Below are 19018 nucleotides of genomic sequence, written 5' to 3' on the forward strand. Positions count from 1 at the left end.
ATTTTCATATAAAGTGTATCACCGTCCAGGCCATAATATTACAGACTTTATTGTCTATTGTCAGTGGATTTTTTGAAGGGGACAGTCATGTCGCAGTGCTTGCGCATGCGCACACATCCTCGCCGAGTCGAACCGAAAGCGGCCGAAGAAAAACGATGGGAAACGGTCGGCAGCGCACTATTTGGCAGGAAGGTTTCCCGCGCAGCGCCAATTGTGTCCGGCGGCGGAGCACTATGTGGCAGCGGGGGAGGGGAGGGAAAGAGCTCGGCCGCATTCGGGGCCGCCTGCGCTCATCAAACGCTTCTCATTGAACACACAGTGAGGCAGAGCTGGAGTGGAAATATTCTTTATGCCGCAATATGCGTGAATTTCTATAATAAACCCGGGGTAAGCGAGCACCCATGCCATAAATGCCACATTTATGCATTGCACTTGAATAAAAGGCGAAATGCGACAAGATTGAGCTCAAATCTGCAGTGGAGGCAGTAAAGGGGTTTTGGGGGCGAGCTGTGGGGACGCTTCATCCAGACGGTTCTGTTGAAAATGCGTTTCTTGTGCTTCCTTTGTTTCTGCTGCGGGATTGTAAATAAGAGCTTGAGCCAAAATGGCGGCTGGAGCCGTTGAGCTGAGTCGAGCTATGAGCTATTGCACTGCGTTTAGTCACACAAATAACACGGTTTTTATAATTCCTGGCTGTTTTCTGGCTTTATATCCCTCTTGGATGCTGTCGTAGCATTTAGAATAAGACATCTGGCTGCGTTTGTGAAGAATTGTTAGTGTTTAACGAGGATAGTTAGCGAAATAGAGTCAGTTAGCTAGATAGATTTGAATTTTTTTAATGACAAATTGCGATTTTTATTAATAAAACGCGCGTTTATTGTTAATGCTGGACTTGTGTTGGTTGTTTAATGGCTGAATATTGTGTTTTTGTTATGTGATGATATCTTCAGACTGCCAGTTAGCTATTATCTGTAATACTTTTTCTTAAAAAAGGATTCTTTCATACACTTGCAAGCCCATATGCAATATTATTCATGTGTGTGTATTTTTCCATTTTCACTATAACTACACAACTTGCAGTGCTGCTGCTTGTCATCTTGCTTGTTAATGGCAGCACTGAAACCCAATCTGGCCAAGTGATCTCACTGCATTGTTGAAGGTTCTGGCCAGTTTGAAATGTAAGGTCTTGAATTCATTAGTCTCATCTGATGCTCAATGATCAGGTTGCATTGAGAAAGTCTGCTGAATTTCCATGAGGAACAATGACATGAATCATTCTGGGGGTTTGTTTGGAAGGGGGCGGCGGTTCATTTGTATTTCATGACAGTCTCCTGAAGAGTTTTGTAGGGCACCTCTGGAGGATTAATTGATCAATTAGGCTTGTAAAGAAGAGATTACAGCAGAGAAACAGGCACTGCGGTGGGTTTAAGTGCTGGAGAATGGGTGGGCTTGATTTAAGCCTTTAATTTGGGTTCTGATTTGCAATATTATTGTGGACCAACCACCTCAAAAAAAAAAAAAAAAAAAAAAAAAAAAAAAGCTAAACTTAATCATTCATATGTATATTTATTTTGTATGTGTATGTGTGTAAAAGTATGGCTATGTACAACATCCAGCTGGACAAGAACATATGTCATTTATAAAAGGCAACATTTCTGTGCATGTATATATTAGGCTAGTATTGTAGTACTCGAGACCGGTCTTAAAAACTTTTTTTTTTAAAAGTCTTGCAGTCTTGTCTCAGTTTTGACTGAATTTATACTTGGTCTTGTCTCGGTCTACTCATGATTTTATCTCAAGACCACAACTGCGAGGATATCACTTAATTGCTTGTGCATTGTCTGATTTATTTGTTAACTTCATTTAAAACGTCCTGCTTAAAATGCAATCTAGCCTAACTTATTTCTAATGTGATTTACTTTGTTACTCTTGTGCCGGCTTCTAAATCAATGCAGGATTTACTCAGTCAAATTCATACAAATGCAAAAGTACTTGTATGAGATCTTGTTTTTTATGTTAATAACATAGGATATTATTAAGCAATATCATAAGAGCAAGAGAGCTGTTTTCACGGATATGAGCACGATTGCAAATGTGATATCGATTTTATACAAACGTTCAATAAACAATTAGTTAATATTAAGTGGCATACATTTAAGACACAATTTTAGATAAGTTTTGGATATTTCGGCAATGAAAATGGTTCCAAACGAATCCATAGAAGAACTGTTGTGCGTTTTCGACTGGTGTTTCGTTATTCAATGAATCGGCTGCGGTTGAATAAATGATACTCATTAAGTGTTTTGTTTCATATTTAAAAGTAGGCCTATCATTTTGTTGTTCCATCATATTTCAGTATTCAAAATGTTATTTTTAAAACATTAATCTCGATGTGTAATTGTACCAATTCAGATGCAACTTATGTGTCACCTCTGCACCACAAATATTAATTTTATTGTTAGTGATTTGATTGGTAACAGCTCTATATATATATAGTGTCTTATTATTCTAGTTGTATTTATTGATTAAATAGAAGACATTTCTCAGACAGTAGATATGGATGATTTTGAGGAGTGCTGATCCTGATCTTGGTCTTGATTCGGTCTCGGTTTATGTGGTGGTCTTGACTCTGCAACACTAGTATATATACATAAACACACATTCATGCTTAGCCTACATTATATTTTTTGCCTTTTGTAAGCAACCAATGTTCTTGTCCAGCTGGACATTGTACCATACATTTCTAAAACGATCCTTTTCTTTTTCTATCCTTTCCCTGGTTTCACTTGGTCAATCCCATGTTATGAATACTGTTCAATAACATCATTTTTCTGCGTCATTGAGCTGTAAATTCCCTCTCTTCAGTTGCATTCAGCATTGTCTGAAGCTGCCATTATGGCAGCCACTGGCCAACATTTGATACAGCTCAGTACTTTTGCCTCTACAGCTAAAATATATTAGATTCTGGTACGCTGGGAAATGCATACAGAATTGCTCCATCATCCATGTGCAGGTATTCAACACAGCACGACTGAGTTCAGTTACAGCCAAGATTTTGACATGCTGGAAATCCATTATCATAAATGTATACTTTAGCCATAAATAAAACTAATTTTCCACCTAGATAATCATTACTGTAATGTGACAGAATATATAGAGTATAAATTATGCATCATGATGGTGTTGCCTTTAATTGATGTGAATCAATTTTTATTGCAGTAAATCAATGTAATAGCCTACAGCAAAAATACTGTGTTTGAGTAATGAGAACCACCTCTGATAATGAGAATTACAATAAATACTTGTGTGGATACATTTGGAAGTAATATAAGCATTGATTTTCAACTCTAAAAAGAGTTTGTATGAGAGAAACATGAAGGATATTGTAAATGCATTGAGGAAAGGCATTGCTCAGTTCAGGTGACAAAAACTTTGGCATCATCTCACCACCTTTATCTAAAAGTAACATGGCAACGTGCTGTGAAAAGAAGTACTGACCATGAAGTAAATGTTTCTATAGTGCTCGTTATTTTCATTGGAGATACAGACTGTAAAATTGAAAATGGAAGCAGTATTATTATTTGAGTCCAGCTGTGCTGGAAAAGAGTATTTTCATGCATTAAAGCATGTTGCAGTTGGATTGCACTAGGTCATGTTCGTGTGCAATGGACTGTTGTATTAAACATCAGGTCTGGTTTTGATTTAGTTGGACGGTCTGGTAGAACGACGTCGTGTAAGGAAGCCCCGAGCTCCCTGTGCGTGTAGCGTACTCCTGTTGTGTTGTATAACAGCGTCTGCTTGGCTTCCTGAATAATGCAAGTCTCATGTCATGGCTGATCTGCTCCGCTTTCTTTGATATTTTCAGTGTCAGGGTGTCAGAAGCAGCTAAATGGGTGCATCGTTTAATGAATGCTGATTTACAAAGCGTAAACTTTTACGTGCGGTCGACATTTACAGCAAGACACCCCAGATGAATAGGGTAAAACATTTAAGTAATAGATATCACCATGTTTACCCAGTTGATTGATTGCATTGAAAACTAGAATCTAATTTAAAATATGCAGTAATTTGCATACATTTCCAGAACAGAAATCTGAACGTTGGATAAAGCCAGGTTCAAAATTCCAGGTTTTGTTTCATTATGTTGAGATATTAGAGTTTAGGGGTGGGAATCTTTAGGAATCTCCTATCATTGGTTAATCGTTTAGAAATAAACAGCTAGCCTACCTAATCCATTGGATAGCTTGAAGACATTAATACATTTTAAGTATGTAACTCAATGCGCCCGCTTCATTTTTATGCAAATAGATAAAGGGTTATAAAATAAACACTTATGTGTATTTGGGATGTGAAATGCTAAAGAGCTCAAAATCTCAAACTTGACCAGTGCATGAAAAAACAAGGTTTTTGCCTGTATTGTTTTTCCTTAATGTCAACATAATCACATTTGACCCCATTTATCATGCTTTTTCTTATGTTTTAGGATTTGAGTATAGAGTATTTGGGTGTATTCACACCAGGAAAGTCTAGTTCGCTAGTTCACTTGCTTTGGTCCAGACCAAATACAATGTTGATTATTTTTGTTTGGTGTGGTTCGCTTTCACACTGCCCTTTTTGCAAGTGAACCAAAATTCACCTCTTCAGCTGGGTCTCGGTACGGTTGTCTGGTCCGCACCCGAGTGCGATTGCTGTATTCACATCTGCCCAAAAGATCCGCACCAAGGGTGGACATGAAGTTGAGTTTGATTCATTCGAATCAAACAAGACAGGTGTGAATTAGGGCTTGCACAGACTAGTCGAGAGATCAACTACTTCAACCACTAGTCGGCGTTGTCGGAAACAATCGACTACTCGAGCATGCAATGTGCATTATGAATTCAAAATGTCGAACGTCACCAACAGAAACAGCTCAATGTCTACTTTTTATTTATTTATTATTATAATAATTTTTTTGCAAAACATACAGAGATGACATGTTTATGACATACAACTTTGTATACAATATACAAAATGTTAACAATATGTTCAATGTCACCAGAATACTAATGAGAAAAGAACAATGAGCTGAAAACTTAAATAAATAAATAATAAAAGATAGTGAAAACTTTTTCATAATTAACTCGCCGTTCCAAACTTTTATGACTGACCGACTCTCTTCTGTGAAACACAAAAGTAGATATTGTGAAGAACATTGGTAACTAAACTGTTCCGTTCCCATTGACTTGCATTGTATGTAATATAATGGAAGTCAATGGGAAGCGAAACTGTTTGGTTACCAACATTCTTCACAAAGGCAAATCGCATGCAGTCGGACTCTTGTGGCTCATTAACGTGGAGGAACGCTTCGATTCATCGGCGAGTGGGAAGTTAAAATGTGGCCGTTTACATTCCCTGAGTGATTTCTAAACGTTTACAGGGATACTTCACCTCTGGAAAGATGAATGTGTATTTAAATTGGGTCATTAATGTAGTAGGAGCTACATGAATTTGGAGCTTTCTAGACTGAGAAAAGCCAGTAAATGTATTTTTGGCTCATGTGGATGAAAGACAACAACTCCCAGAATGCACTTGCTTCGCTGCCCTAGGAGGCCACTCCCAAGCCACGCCTACCGGTTACAGAGCAGTTAAACAACAAAACTAAGCTACTAGTGAGTCTCCACGACGAGTCTGCCCGGGTTTTTGAGATCGCACGAAATGTCCGGGATTCGGCTTTTGCGTTCTACAGTCGCCATTCATCATGTTTACTGTGGCGAGCAGGACGAGGCTAGGGCCGCGGGAGAACGACGCGAGGCCGGTGGCGTGATTACTGATGCAGACGCAACGGTCTCGTATCTCTCACGGAGGAGCGGGTATTTTCTTAGCAATGGTAAAACGCACATCAACCGATCACTTGGTTAGCGTTCATGTAAACACTACATTCAGATTCACCAATCGGAATGAATTCAGTTAGATTGAAACAAAAGGTGTGCATGTAAACAGTGAATGGCGACCGCAGAACGCAAAAGCTGAATCACGGACATTTTGGACGATCTCGACGGCCGGACATGTCCGGGAAAAAGAGGATGTATGGTAACCCCTACTACTCAGCTTTCTCCACAGAATAAGAACCCGTTAGCTTAGCTTCCAAATAAAAGATGGCTGACACTGTTTGTACATTCTGTGAGTGAGATCCCACCCTCTATGGGCGGGTTGAAAACATGCGGGACAGCTCCTCCTACTGGCTGGAGTCTCTCGCCTCTGGCCAAAAAAGCCTCCGATGACGATAAATGCCGATTTTTGCGTCATCGGAGGATTTTTTCCAGACAAAAAATACATAAATCTCTCGTCTCAGGGGGACATGAGGGTGGAAAGCATGATAATTCGAAAATACTACAGGTTTTCTACTGATACAAAGCTTAATGCTAATCAGTGAAGTATCCCTTTAAGCTGATGTTCTTTTATTTATTTATTTTTTAGGTTGCTTGAAGCCCTTCCAAAGGAGGTCTGGATCAGTACCCATCTGCGCGGGCCCTGAGTGGCCTGGCACGACCCGTCCTGCCCACTCAATATTGAGCACCAAACATTCCTGAGACTCAGACGGGCATCGGGGGAACCATATTACATGCCAGCGGCTTTTGTTTTTTTTTGACTGCCCCCTTTAGGTTTATCCCCCCCCCCCTTTCCCCTTCCCCTGATACTCTTTCATTCATCCGAAAGAGTGAGGATATTTTCACCCTAGTGTGGCAGCCGGGCTGCTCCCCCACACACCGATGAATGAAGACCCCATTCGGGAAGAACGCGGCCCAGAGATCCAGAGCTGATGCAGGTTAGAGAACGCCTTTGATTGGATGCTTGATTTTGGATGATCATCTTGAAGATCATCATCGTCTGGAATCTGTGTTTAATATGAACTGTGTTTGCTGTCTCTGTGATCGAAGGGCATCCTGGTGTCTCTGCAAATATGATGAAGAAAAAGAATTCTCATAAGTAAGTGTTATTTGCTTGTGTTTTAGGGCATATATTACAGTATTTTTACAAGTCTACACTCATATTGATCAAATTAATGATTATAATCAGAGTTAAATATTGGGTGAAAGATAATTGTTTTATTTGTTTGTGTTGTAGGGCTTAATGTCTGTATATTAATGATATTATATTAATTATTTTAAAATACTACACAAATACTGATCATAATAAATATTTATGAATTTAATTATTATCAGAGTTAAATATTAGGTTAAGAATATTTTTTATTTTCTTGTGTTTTAAGGCTGAATATGTGAATTAATTATTGATTTATTTATTTATTTATTTTAAATGCTACACCTATTGATCATTATAAATATAACATTAATGAATTTAATAGTTACATTTTCCAGATTTATTTTTGGTGCTTAATCTGTGAATTTATTATATATTTTTATATTATTAATATATTTTTTAAATAAGCTCATTGATCATAGTAAATATGACATTTATTAATTTAATATTTATCATTATCAGAGGTAAATATTAGGTAAAGTGTGTGTTTTTTAATTTGCTTGTGTTTCAGGGCTAAATATACGAGTATGAATTTTAATTATATTCATATTTAATTTTTTTTAGCTCATTGGTCATATTAAACAAAACATTTATGAATTTTAATAATCATCATTACCAGAGTTAAATATTCAGTGAAGCACATTTTTTATATTCTTGTGTTTTAGGGCTGAATTTGAATTTAATTATTATATTATAAAAATAAAAATAATATATATATATACAGTGCAATGCATAAGTGAATACACCCATGCTAAAGTTGACTAAAAAGAGGAATAAAAAATCATATTTTGGAAATTGAACTTAATGCCTTAATTTAAAAAATTAGGAAAAATCCAACCTTTAAGGACACCAATTTTCTTTGTGAATGAATAATGTATCGTAAATAAATAAATGTTCTTCCTTAAAATACATGGTGCATAAGTGAGTACACCCCTATGTTAAATTCCCATAGAGGCAGGCAGATTTTTATTTTTAAGTATTTTTTTAAAAAAAAATTTAGGATACTATGCATCCTGATAAAGTTCCCTTGGCCTTTGGAATTAAAATAGCCCCACATCATCACATAGCCTTCACCATACCTAGAGATTGGCATGATTTTATTTCAGTTAGCCTAAAAGCTAGTTTGATTTGCATTGAGAGATGATCTTATGGAAAGTACCCCATGCCAATCTCTAGGTATGGTGAAGGCTATGTGATGATGTGGGGCTATTTTAATTCCAAAGGCCAAGGGAACTTTATCAGGATGCATAGTATCCTACTTTTTTTTTTTTTTTAAATACTTAAAAATAAAAATCTGCCTGCCTCTATGGAAATTTAACATAGGGGTGTACTCACTTATGCACCATGTATTTTAAGGAAGAACATTTATTTATTTACGATACATTATTCATTCACAAAGAAAATTGGTGTCCTTAAAGGTTGGATTTTTCCTAATTTTTTAAATTAAGGCATTAAGTTCAATTTCCAAAATATGATTTTTTATTCCTCTTTTTAGTCAACTTTAGCATGGGTGTATTCACTTATGCATTGCACTGTATGTATATATATATATTTATTATTATTATTATAATAATAATAATAAATTATATATATATATATATATATATATATATATATATATATATATTTATTATTATTATTATAATAATAATAATAATGAATTTAATGAATATGAATTTAATGATCATCATTGTCAGAGTTAAATATTAGGTGAAGTGTAAAATGATTTACTGAAGATTAAAGCGTAAGTATGCATTTATTTATTTTAGATGGATTTATGGATTTTAGATGTTAAAATACTTTCTCCGTGTTTGAGATGGAATCTGTTCGACTATCCACCCAATACCGAACGGATGCGGCATTTTTGTTGTCGTCTTTCTGTGTGTTGTTGTTGTTGTTGTTCAGAAAATTGTCCTTTAAACTAGTTCAGAATTCAACATGTTCACTTTTAAAATGTCAAATGTGTCATTAAACGGATGTTAATGCTGATATCTGATGATTCACAGGAAACACAAAAGCAGCGTAGGGCCCACCAAAGCCGTGGCTCAGCCCAGGCGTAACATCGTGGGCTGTCGTATCCAGCACATCTGGAAGGAGGGCAGCGGCGCGGCGTCGCAGTGGAAAGGGACCGTGTTAGACCAGGTGCCCGTCAACCCCTCGCTCTACCTGATTAAATATGACGGCTTTGACTGCGTCTACGGCCTGGAGCTGCATAAAGACGAGAGGGTGCAAGGACTCGAGGTTCTGCCAGACAGACTAGGTACGTCTGTTAGATTTCATTTTTATTGACAGTGGACGGTAACACTTTACAACAAGGTTCATTAGTTAATGCATTAACTAACATGAACTAACAATGAGCATAACATTTGTTACAGTATTTATTCATCTTTGTTGATGTGAGTTAATAAAAATACAGCTGTTAATTGTTTGTTCATGTTAGTTCACAGTGCATTAACTAATGTTAACATTAACGACTTTTGATTTTAAAGGGTTAGTTCACCCAAAAATGAAACTTCTGTCAGTAATTACTCTCCCTCATGTTGTTCAAACCCTGTAAGACTTTTGTTCATCTTCAGAACACAAATTAAGATATTTTTGATGAAATCTGAGAGCTGTCTGATTTTAGGTTTAGTATATCCCCTCAAGAAGCTTAAGATCTGGTGACCAGAATCTTATTTTAATTCCACATTCTAGACTTAAACGTAGAGGTGACCGTGCCTTTTCGGTAATCGGTCCGCGTCTCTGGAATGACTTGCCAGTGGAAATTCGAATGGCTCCGAGTTTGACCATTTTTAAAGGAGACATATCATGCTTTTAAATTGTTCCTTTTTACATATAAATCATACATTTGTAGTCTATATAAAGCGGAACTGCAATGCTTGGGTCTGAATTCCTCATTATTATAGCTCCACAGGCCCCTTTTCTACTACCCCTTTTCTGATGTGCGTCTGAGAGCAACTCGTTTTGGTGCGGTCTCTTTAAATACAATTGAGACACTTCATACCCCGCCCACACTCGGTTCAACTCCACCCCGTCCGGCCATTTTTGTAGTTTGATAGCAGAGATACGATTATCTAGCGGCACAGAAACTTTTTATTCACACGTTATTAACAAAATGTCAACAACGGAAGACTTGTCCAGCCAGCCTTACATGTTCGAGCCAGAGTCGGAGCCGGAGCGAGATGAAAATGAAGACGACGAACCTGTAGAACAACGTCTTCATATGGATGTATCGCAATGGTGTGTACTGTATTTACACATGAAACTTTGGTCTTCCGACCTTTTACCACCGTGTCGATTTATTTTGATTAATATGTGCGAGGGAGAGAGAGCAAGACAGCGTCTAGTTTGGAGACGGTGATGTCTTGTTTACACTTTCGCCTGGCTCTGAAGAGAGAGAGTGAGCGCGCGCGCGACCGGGTCTCTCTCTCTGCTCGTTCTTTCAGTTAAACATGCGTCCTGTAACAAGCGCGGCAGTTCATCTACATTAAACGGTGTAATGAAGCGTGTGGGTTACTACATCCAACAACCGAACATTTTAACTTAGCCTCTCGTAACTTCTGCATCCTTTAGCTTGGACTACAAAATTGCAGCGAGAAATAAAAATGGCGGATTGCTCGAAGTGTTGGGCCGGAAGTCAATGTCCTTATTTGGCAGTTCCGCTGCAAATACTGTGACGTAATAGTTCAAAAAACATCATAGATAACAGAAAAATCGGAACAGGTTGAAAAATATGACCAAAACAGAATATAAAGATATCAACGAAGCACCTGAAGAGAATAATTTCATCTTTTCTGTACTTCTAAACACTCCAAATATACAACAAAATGCATTTAAGGGCTAAAAAAGTGCATTTAGCATGATATGTCCCCTTTAAGTCTCTTTTAAAAACCCATCTGTTTTCTTTAGTTTATTAGGTTTTTATTACTGCCTAATATAATTTTGCTAGTAGTGTTTTTTTATTTTTTTATCTGTCTGTTTGTTTTAATTATTTTATAATGCTATTCTTTTGATATGAAGCACTTTGGTCAGTCTGTGGCTGTTTTAAATGTGCTATATAAATAAAGTAAACTTGAAACAAACTTGAAACTGTCTCACTGCTTCATAGGCTTCTATGTTATTGAAACTTGCCGGCCCAGAAAGTTATTAAAGACATCGTTAAAATAGTCCAAGTGACTACAGTGGCTCAACCTTAAGTTTATCAAGCGACGAGAATACTTTTGTGTGCGAAAAAACAAACAGAAATAACGACTTTATTCCACTATTCATTTTCTTCTGTGTTTCTCTGAGTGAGTTCAGTAGTGTAACAGCGCAGCGCTTCTGGGTTGTACGTCAGAACGGAGGCTCACGCATCACACACGACAAGCGTCGGCCAATAGTGAGCCTCCGTTCTGACGTACGACGCCACTGTAGTCACTTGGACTATTTTAACGATGTCTTTACTAACTTTTCTGGGTTGGCAGAATGAAATTACCTAGCAGCCTATAGAGGAGTGAGACAGCTCTCAGATTTCATCAAAAATATCTTAATTTGTGTTCTGAAGATGAACGAAAGTCTTACGGGGTTGGAACAACATGAGGGAGAGTAATTACTGACAGACAGAATTTTCATTTTTGGGTGAACTAACCATTTAATAACGTATTAGTAAATGTTGAAATTAATATTAACTAAGATTAATAAATGCTGAAGTAGTATTGTTCATTCTTAGTTCATGTTAACTAAGGTAGTGAACTAACTGTACGTTCACACCGCCGCCGGCGAGAGCGGCAAAATTCGCTCTTGCCGCCCTGCCACCGACGCCGTAGAAAGATTCGGGGACGCTCTGACGTAGATTAGAATGCGTGATTTTTTTTTTTTCCTCTCAGGCGGAGGACTTCTACATTCCGATTGGTTGCCGCCAAACCGCGTCATAGCTTATTACCATAAAGTTGACTTGTTTTCAACTCCTCTCGCCGCTCTCGAGTTTAACTGTAGTGCATTATTAATGACTAATAATGCAGTTAAATACATTTTATTTAATTATTATATCATTCATATATATATATATATATATATATATATATATATATATATATATATATATATACACAGTACCAGTCAAACGTTTGGAAACATTACTTTTTTTAATGCTTTTGAAAGAAGTCTCTTATGCTCATCAAGCCTGCAGTTAAAAAAAAAAAACAAAAAAAAAAACAGTAATATTATGAAATATTATTACAATTTAAAATAATGGTTCTCTTTTTTAATATACTTTAAAATGTAATTTATTTTTGTGATGCAAAGCTGAATTTTCATCAGCAAGTACTCCAGTCTTTGGTGTCTTATGATCCTTCAGAAATCATTCTAATATGCTGATTTATGATCAATGTTGGAAACAGTTGTGCTGCTTAATATTTTTTTATAACCTGAGATACTTTTTTCAGGATTATTTGATGAATAAAAAGTTAAAAAGAACTGTATTTATTTAGAATAGAAATCTTTTGTAACAATATACACTACTGTTCAAAAGTTTGGGAACAATAACTATTTTTTTTTTTAAGAAATTAGTACTTTAATTCAACAAGAATGCGTTAAATTGATAAAAGGTGATGGTAACGATTTATATTGTTAGAAATGTTTTTATTTTGAATAAATGCTGTTTTTATGAATAAATGCTGTTAACGTTTTACTCATCAATGAATCCTGAAAAAAGTATTCCAAAAAAATATATTAAACAGCACAACTGTTTCCATCATTGATAATAACTGAGTATCAAATTATCATATTAGAATGATTTCTGAAGGATCATAAGACACCAAAGACTGGAGTACTTGCTGATGAAAATTCAGCTTTGCATCACAAAAATAAATTACATTTTAAAGTATATTAAAAAAGAGAACCATTATTTTAAATTGTAATAATATTTCATAATATTACTGTTTGTTTGTTTTTTTTTTGTTTTTTTAACTGCAGGCTTGATGAGCATAAGAGACTTCTTTCAAAAACATTAAAAATAGTAGTGTTTCCAAACTTTTGACTGGTACTGATATATTATATATTAATAATTTATAAATATATTTATATATATTTATATATTTATATTTATTTATTATTATTATTATTATTATTTTTATTTATTTTTAATGCTGTACTCATAATTTGAATACTTCTTGCTTGTGTGTTAGGGCTGAATGTGTGAATGTGAATTTATTGTTATGTTAATATTTTTAAAATGTTGCACTCATATTGATCATAATAAATATTATTCTCAATCACAAAATATCCATCACCTAATATTTAATGCAGGTTCACCATCAAACAAACTCTCATTGAAATATGTTCTGGTGTTTAATTCAGTTATGATCAATACACAATGCTGGATTCTCTCCAACATGAGCACTAAAACTCAATATGTCTTCATTATCTCTGACATCGGATGACTTTTGAATGTGGATTTTACAACAACATGGCTTACTTTCATGCACGGTTATAAACGTGTGCCTTGCGTTTTGAGTGAATTATTGTTTTCCCAGATTTACTGCCGTGGATGATGTTTCCGATCCTGCCACTCATCGTGTGTCTTGCTTTCTCGCACATCTTTCAGCCTCGACACGCATCAGCGACGCCCACCTGGCCGACACCATGATCGGCAAAGCTGTGGAGCACATGTTCGAGACGGAGGACGGCACTAAGAACGAGTGGAGGGGAATGGTTCTGGCCCGGGCGCCCATCATGAACACGTGGTTTTACATCACGTATGAGAAAGACCCTGTGCTCTACATGTATCAGCTGCTCGATGACTATAAAGACGGAGATCTGAGGATCATGCCAGACTCTAGTAAGTGTTTTTTCAGTGCTGGTGATGATCTAAATTGAGTGTCTTTAAATGGGAACTGGTCTATAAATTTGACTATTTGAAATCTCCAAATGAACTGTTAAGAGCAGTGATAGACCAATATGGGGTTTTCAGTGGATGATGGCAATATAGATATTTTAAGAGTTGCTCATGTCTGATAAAATGCTGTCATATACATGTCATATACATCCAAAGTTACTAGTAGCTACTTAGCATTTTCACTGGCCACAATTCTGGCATTGATACCATGGGAAAAAAACTGCCATATAGATATTTTTAATATTATCTCATAATTTGGCAGCAGGGATATTAGGCTGCTGTCACTTTAAGACCTGATGCACAGATCCATTATACTGTTACACGTGTTTTATTTCTCTACTGTTGATGTTCACTTAAAACACAACTGACTGTGTTTATGTGAATACTTGCCAAGACCGGCATTTTGACAGTATTTTGTGTGTTTGACTGTTTAAGCACAATAAGCTACGAAAAATAACTAAACTTAGTACTGAGAGACAGCTTTATGTGAACGCACTTTGGGTGTGAGCACAACATCTGCAGGAATGAGGAAAATTATGTGCAATCCTTTGCTGAAATTCAGGCCCTGAAACACCAAAAATTTTCAACCGGAGCAAAAAAAAAAAAAAATGAGTGAGGAGAGGCGGGTTTGTGTGTCACTCGCTGTCGGAGAGATGAGGGAGAGAGAGAGAAAGAGCAGCTGGTATCGTGTATCTATTCTGCGGAAAATGAGTGTTAGAAGCGGTTCAGACATTTCAGTATCGATATGCATCAAAATTTACATTTTTGACAACACTACATTGTACTTAGTTTGTTTCCTTTTTGAAAGACTACAATAAAAAAATGTAAATGTTATATATAAAATTCAACCTGCCAAAGTGGCTAGTAGGAGAGACTGCGTTACACGCCACTGCTGAAATGTGTGTGTGTGTGTATAGATAGATAGATAGATAGATAGATAGATAGATAGATAGATATGAAGAGTTCAGATGCAAAAGCCTCTAAGTGCCATCTGAAATTTTCTTCTAGAATGATCATTTTTATCAAGCTTGTATATTTAAAGTCAGTAATTTCACTTAAATGGCAATGCAAATTACCTATTAATTGTCATTTAAGTGAAATTACTCAACTTAAATATACAAGCTTGATTTCAGATGGCACTTAGAGGCTTTTGCATCTGAACTCTTCATATATATATATATATATATATATATATATATATATATATTAGCCATATATATATATATATATATATTCGCCGTTTCAATAGATAAAAATATCTTACAATTGAAAGCCAAAATGTATTCTACTTGCGGTTTCTTTTCATTTTTAGAAATTGTCAATAACAATTACATAATATTCAGTGATTTGTGTGCTGAGTAGTTAAATGGTGCACCATATTTGAGCCGTTTTTATCATTTTAAAGAGTCGTTTATATCTATATTTAATAATTCTTCTCATGCGTTGCAGACGACTCGCCCCCTGCGGAGCGTGAGCCCGGAGAGGTCGTGGACAGCCTCGTGGGGAAGCAGGTGGAATACGCCAAAGAGGACGGCTCTAAACGAACTGGCATGGTTATTCATCAGGTGGAAGCCAAGCCCTCCGTCTACTTCATCAAGTTTGATGACGACTTTCACATTTACGTCTATGACCTGGTGAAAACATCGTAGGCAGCGAAACGCCCCAGAGGAGGAGAGGGGGGTGGAGTTTCACGTTAACCATGTGATTCACACAAACGTTTTTTGCCAAAAGATCTTTCAAAACATTTCTTGTAACATCTTCTGGAAATGGAATGGTGGATTACCACTAGTCAAGTGTCTCTTATTGTTGTAGGATGAACGGACATCACATCCCCCGACATACACGTAGCTTCATATTTCAGAGGTTCGTCTCGAGCATTTCCCATTCCTGTCGTTATTACGAAGACGCGACGCCATGTTCACCGGGAAAAGCCGCGTCTGGCCGTTAGAGTAACAACGTTCTGGGCTGCATCGGACGTTAAAGCGTCCATCTGTTGGACTGTTACAGCTCTGAAATTCAAGCTATCCTAGGAGATAAGTCACGAGGTGTTTATCATTTCAGACGTGAGAAACACAGGGGCCCATGAAGGATGTGGAGCGCAAAAAAGTGTGCATAAAAGTGCCAGGAGGTGGAGGGCCGGGGGTCGGCGGTAGAAAGTGCCCTGGGAAAAAGTTCCCGTTTTGTCTGTAAACAAGATATCCCGCTGTCCTTGATATCTTCGCAGTTTTAACCCTCCGTCTTCTCGCTCACACACTCACCCTCGCCAGAAATGTGCACACGAGCTCTGCTGTCATTTGTGTGAAATGAAACACCATGTCTTGTTTTTTTATGTATTTTGTTTCCTACTTTTTATCTTATATATATATACGTATATATAAACGTTTATCATCACCTCGAGTAAATTCTAATGCAGCTTTTATTATCAAGCACTAAATTTAGAGGAAATAAGAGACTTGTTTTTCTCCCGTTTTGTTTTCAGTGAATTACCACTTCTTTTGAGGGGGGGAGATGTAATGAAACATTAATATGAACGTTTATTTCACTTTTGGGCTTTATTAAACATAAAAAAAAAAAAAAAAAAGCCCACTTATCTATCAGATTGCATAGTGTGGACATTTTCTCTTGGGTGTTATCATTGTTACGGTGTGGATAAATGGGTTTGTGTTCTAGCACACGATTTTGTCTCTTTAGCGCTAAGAATCGTACGGTTACCCAATGCCCAAAGTATTTAGTGATGTTACAAAAACTAATCGCACAAAGTATTTAATCCCATGCCAGTTAGAAAAATGCTGATGCAATAATTAAGAAAGTATTCAGGAAATTTTTTGCAAACCATGACTTTTGTGTTATTTTTCTTTTAAATTCTTTAATCGCTTTGCCTCTTTGCGAACCTAAAACGTTTGTGCCTCTAATGACTGTCTTGGTTCCAGTATCGTTTTTTGTTTTTTTTACATGTGTGTTTTGTCTGGAGGTTTGTGTGTTCCCATTAGACTTGAAGGCCCCCTCCGAGGAATGTTACTATGCTTGAAGAAGCCCTCAGCTACATGTGTTCTGCATTATTTCAGCATTTTGTGCTGCTGCGTTTCTTCTTTCAGTTACAGCGTTCCTGTTTCAACACTTCACACACGGCCGCTCCAGACGCATCAAGCTTTTCTCTCGTCCTCGAGCGGACGGGTTGCAGAGATCCGCTGTTCTGCGTTTGATGTGCAACACTAGAAGGGTGACACCAAGAAATGCACAGGTCACATTTCACTCCGAAATCAAATGAAACAAATAAATAGACTTGCTTTTATTTTTAGCTTTTGACATTTAAGCACATTGAAATTCTCATTCTCTAATGTGAAAAATCCTTTACTGTAATACATTAAAACTGTAATAATCCTGTCCAGGCACGCTGATTCTTTATCAGCATACATCTAAATCTTTCCATGAAGTATGAATGCTTTAAATCATTATTTTGAGGTTGAGTTTAAATGTGTTAATTGTCATGAAGATGTAAATACAATGGTTAAAAATTATATTTATACATGCATATGTGCTGTCAAATTGATTAATCGCATCTAACATAAGTTTTTGGTTACATAATGTGTGTGTATATATATGTGTGACACACACACATGTATATATATTTATATATATATATATATATATATATTACACACATATTACGTAAACAAAAACTTTTATGTTAGATGCGATTAATCGATTTGACAGCACTAATTTTTATTATTATTATTTATTTATTTTATATGATTTTCAGGTGAAATGCGACCTAGACATTTCTTAATAAGATTCACCCAGCAAAGTGCATAAAGATATTTGTGATTCTCCATGTTTTGACCTTGAAACCTTAATGCAGGCGCTCAACAAATGTAGTGATCTTAACGCAGGGGTAAAGTTTTGTCCTGGGACTGCTCTACTTTTCCTTCTCAAACGAGAGCTAGGTCACTATTTCGAGGCGTACGGGTCCTCACTGCAGCTTCACGCGCTCACCGTCGCTAGAGTTGTGTCTTACTCAAATGGACAACGGACGTGTCAATATGCAAACGGAAACCCTCAGAAAAGACATAATCATGGGATTGGCCTTTTACATGTACCTAATGTAGTAATGTACTGTGTTTTGATGTCAGGTCGACGTGGGAAATTTACAACGGAGAAAAAAAACTTTAAAAAAAAACGATGAAAACTAGACCGTTCTTTTTGCATGATATGAGTAGAGTTGTTCTCGTATGTTAGTGTGATGCATGTGTACCTGTCTTTTTATTTCGGCTATTTGTTCCCTAAATGAAAGGTTCTGTTTATTGTGTTGCTAATTGTGACGTTTCGGTTCTGGTTCTGAATCTGAATCCATTTCTAAGTAAAAAACAATAAGTATTTTATTTTCTGCTATGCTCTATAAGAACAAATGCACTGGTGTTGTGTGTGGCGTGCCAATGGAAGGCAAGGTACCGGTGTTAAACAGCATTTGAGGGATCATATCCTTTTGACACAGTACCACCGTTCTGCTACAGGACAAATTTATTTGTTTCTATGAAGAGTGCCATATTTAACGAAGAAACAGGCCTTACGCGATCGGGACGAAATCAAAAACGAATCTATATGTAGAGCGGGCTAATGTGTGCATGTATCGCATATCTAATTCAACCTTGTAGATATATAGAATTAGAGGAAATGCACACTTTAATCTACGTGGAGAGAATCGAACGTATGGTCCCTTTAAGATGCTGTTGCTCTTTAATTACTTTGTATAAAAAAAAAGAAAAGAATGGACAAAAATGCAGTGCAATTTGATGATTGTTGCAGATACATGTATAGTTCAAATTTCATGTTCTTCACATATAGGTAAATGGCTTCTATTGGACTGAATCTGGGTTTTTTTTCTCTTTTTTTAACATGTAGATAGTTCATTTTATTTTCATTTAAGTATAAACACATTTTAAAACCTGTTACTTAATTCATTAAGTAATTTTTATAATTATTATGTAAGTCTATCCTTATAAGATTAAAAAAGTTCATGTGAATGCGTGCGTCTGAATCTTTGTCTGAACATTGGCCAGAAAAAAAAAATTATATTCAAAATCTAGAATATATTAGTGGTTAAAAACGAATAGGTTTTGAGCCTCA

General features: G+C 36.4%; 1 protein-coding gene across 1 annotated transcript; it reads left to right on the forward strand.

The window, feature by feature from the left end:
- Positions 1-6663: 6663 nt before the first annotated feature.
- spina (spindlin a) lies at positions 6664-16340 on the forward strand. Its single transcript, XM_084103744.1, has 5 exons — positions 6664-6805; positions 6918-6966; positions 9027-9280; positions 13604-13837; positions 15344-16340. The coding sequence occupies exons 1-5, from the start codon at positions 6754-6756 to the stop codon at positions 15541-15543; spliced, it is 789 nt and encodes a 262-aa protein (XP_083959870.1). The 5' UTR covers positions 6664-6753; the 3' UTR covers positions 15544-16340.
- The last annotated feature ends 2678 nt before the right edge of the window (positions 16341-19018 follow it).

This window comes from Abramis brama, assembly GCF_963993115.1.
Source record: "Abramis brama genome assembly, chromosome: 25".
In the NCBI taxonomy this organism is placed as follows: Eukaryota; Metazoa; Chordata; class Actinopteri; order Cypriniformes; family Leuciscidae; genus Abramis; species Abramis brama.

Coding starts and splice junctions, on each gene's coding strand:
- spina (XM_084103744.1), top strand. CDS start 6,754: ATGAAGACCCCATTCGGGAAGAACGCGGCCCAGAGATCCAGAGCTGAT. Junction 9,281..13,603: donor GGTTCTGCCAGACAGACTAG/GTACGTCTGTTA, acceptor CACATCTTTCAG/CCTCGACACGCATCAGCGAC. Junction 13,838..15,343: donor GAGGATCATGCCAGACTCTA/GTAAGTGTTTTT, acceptor CATGCGTTGCAG/ACGACTCGCCCCCTGCGGAG.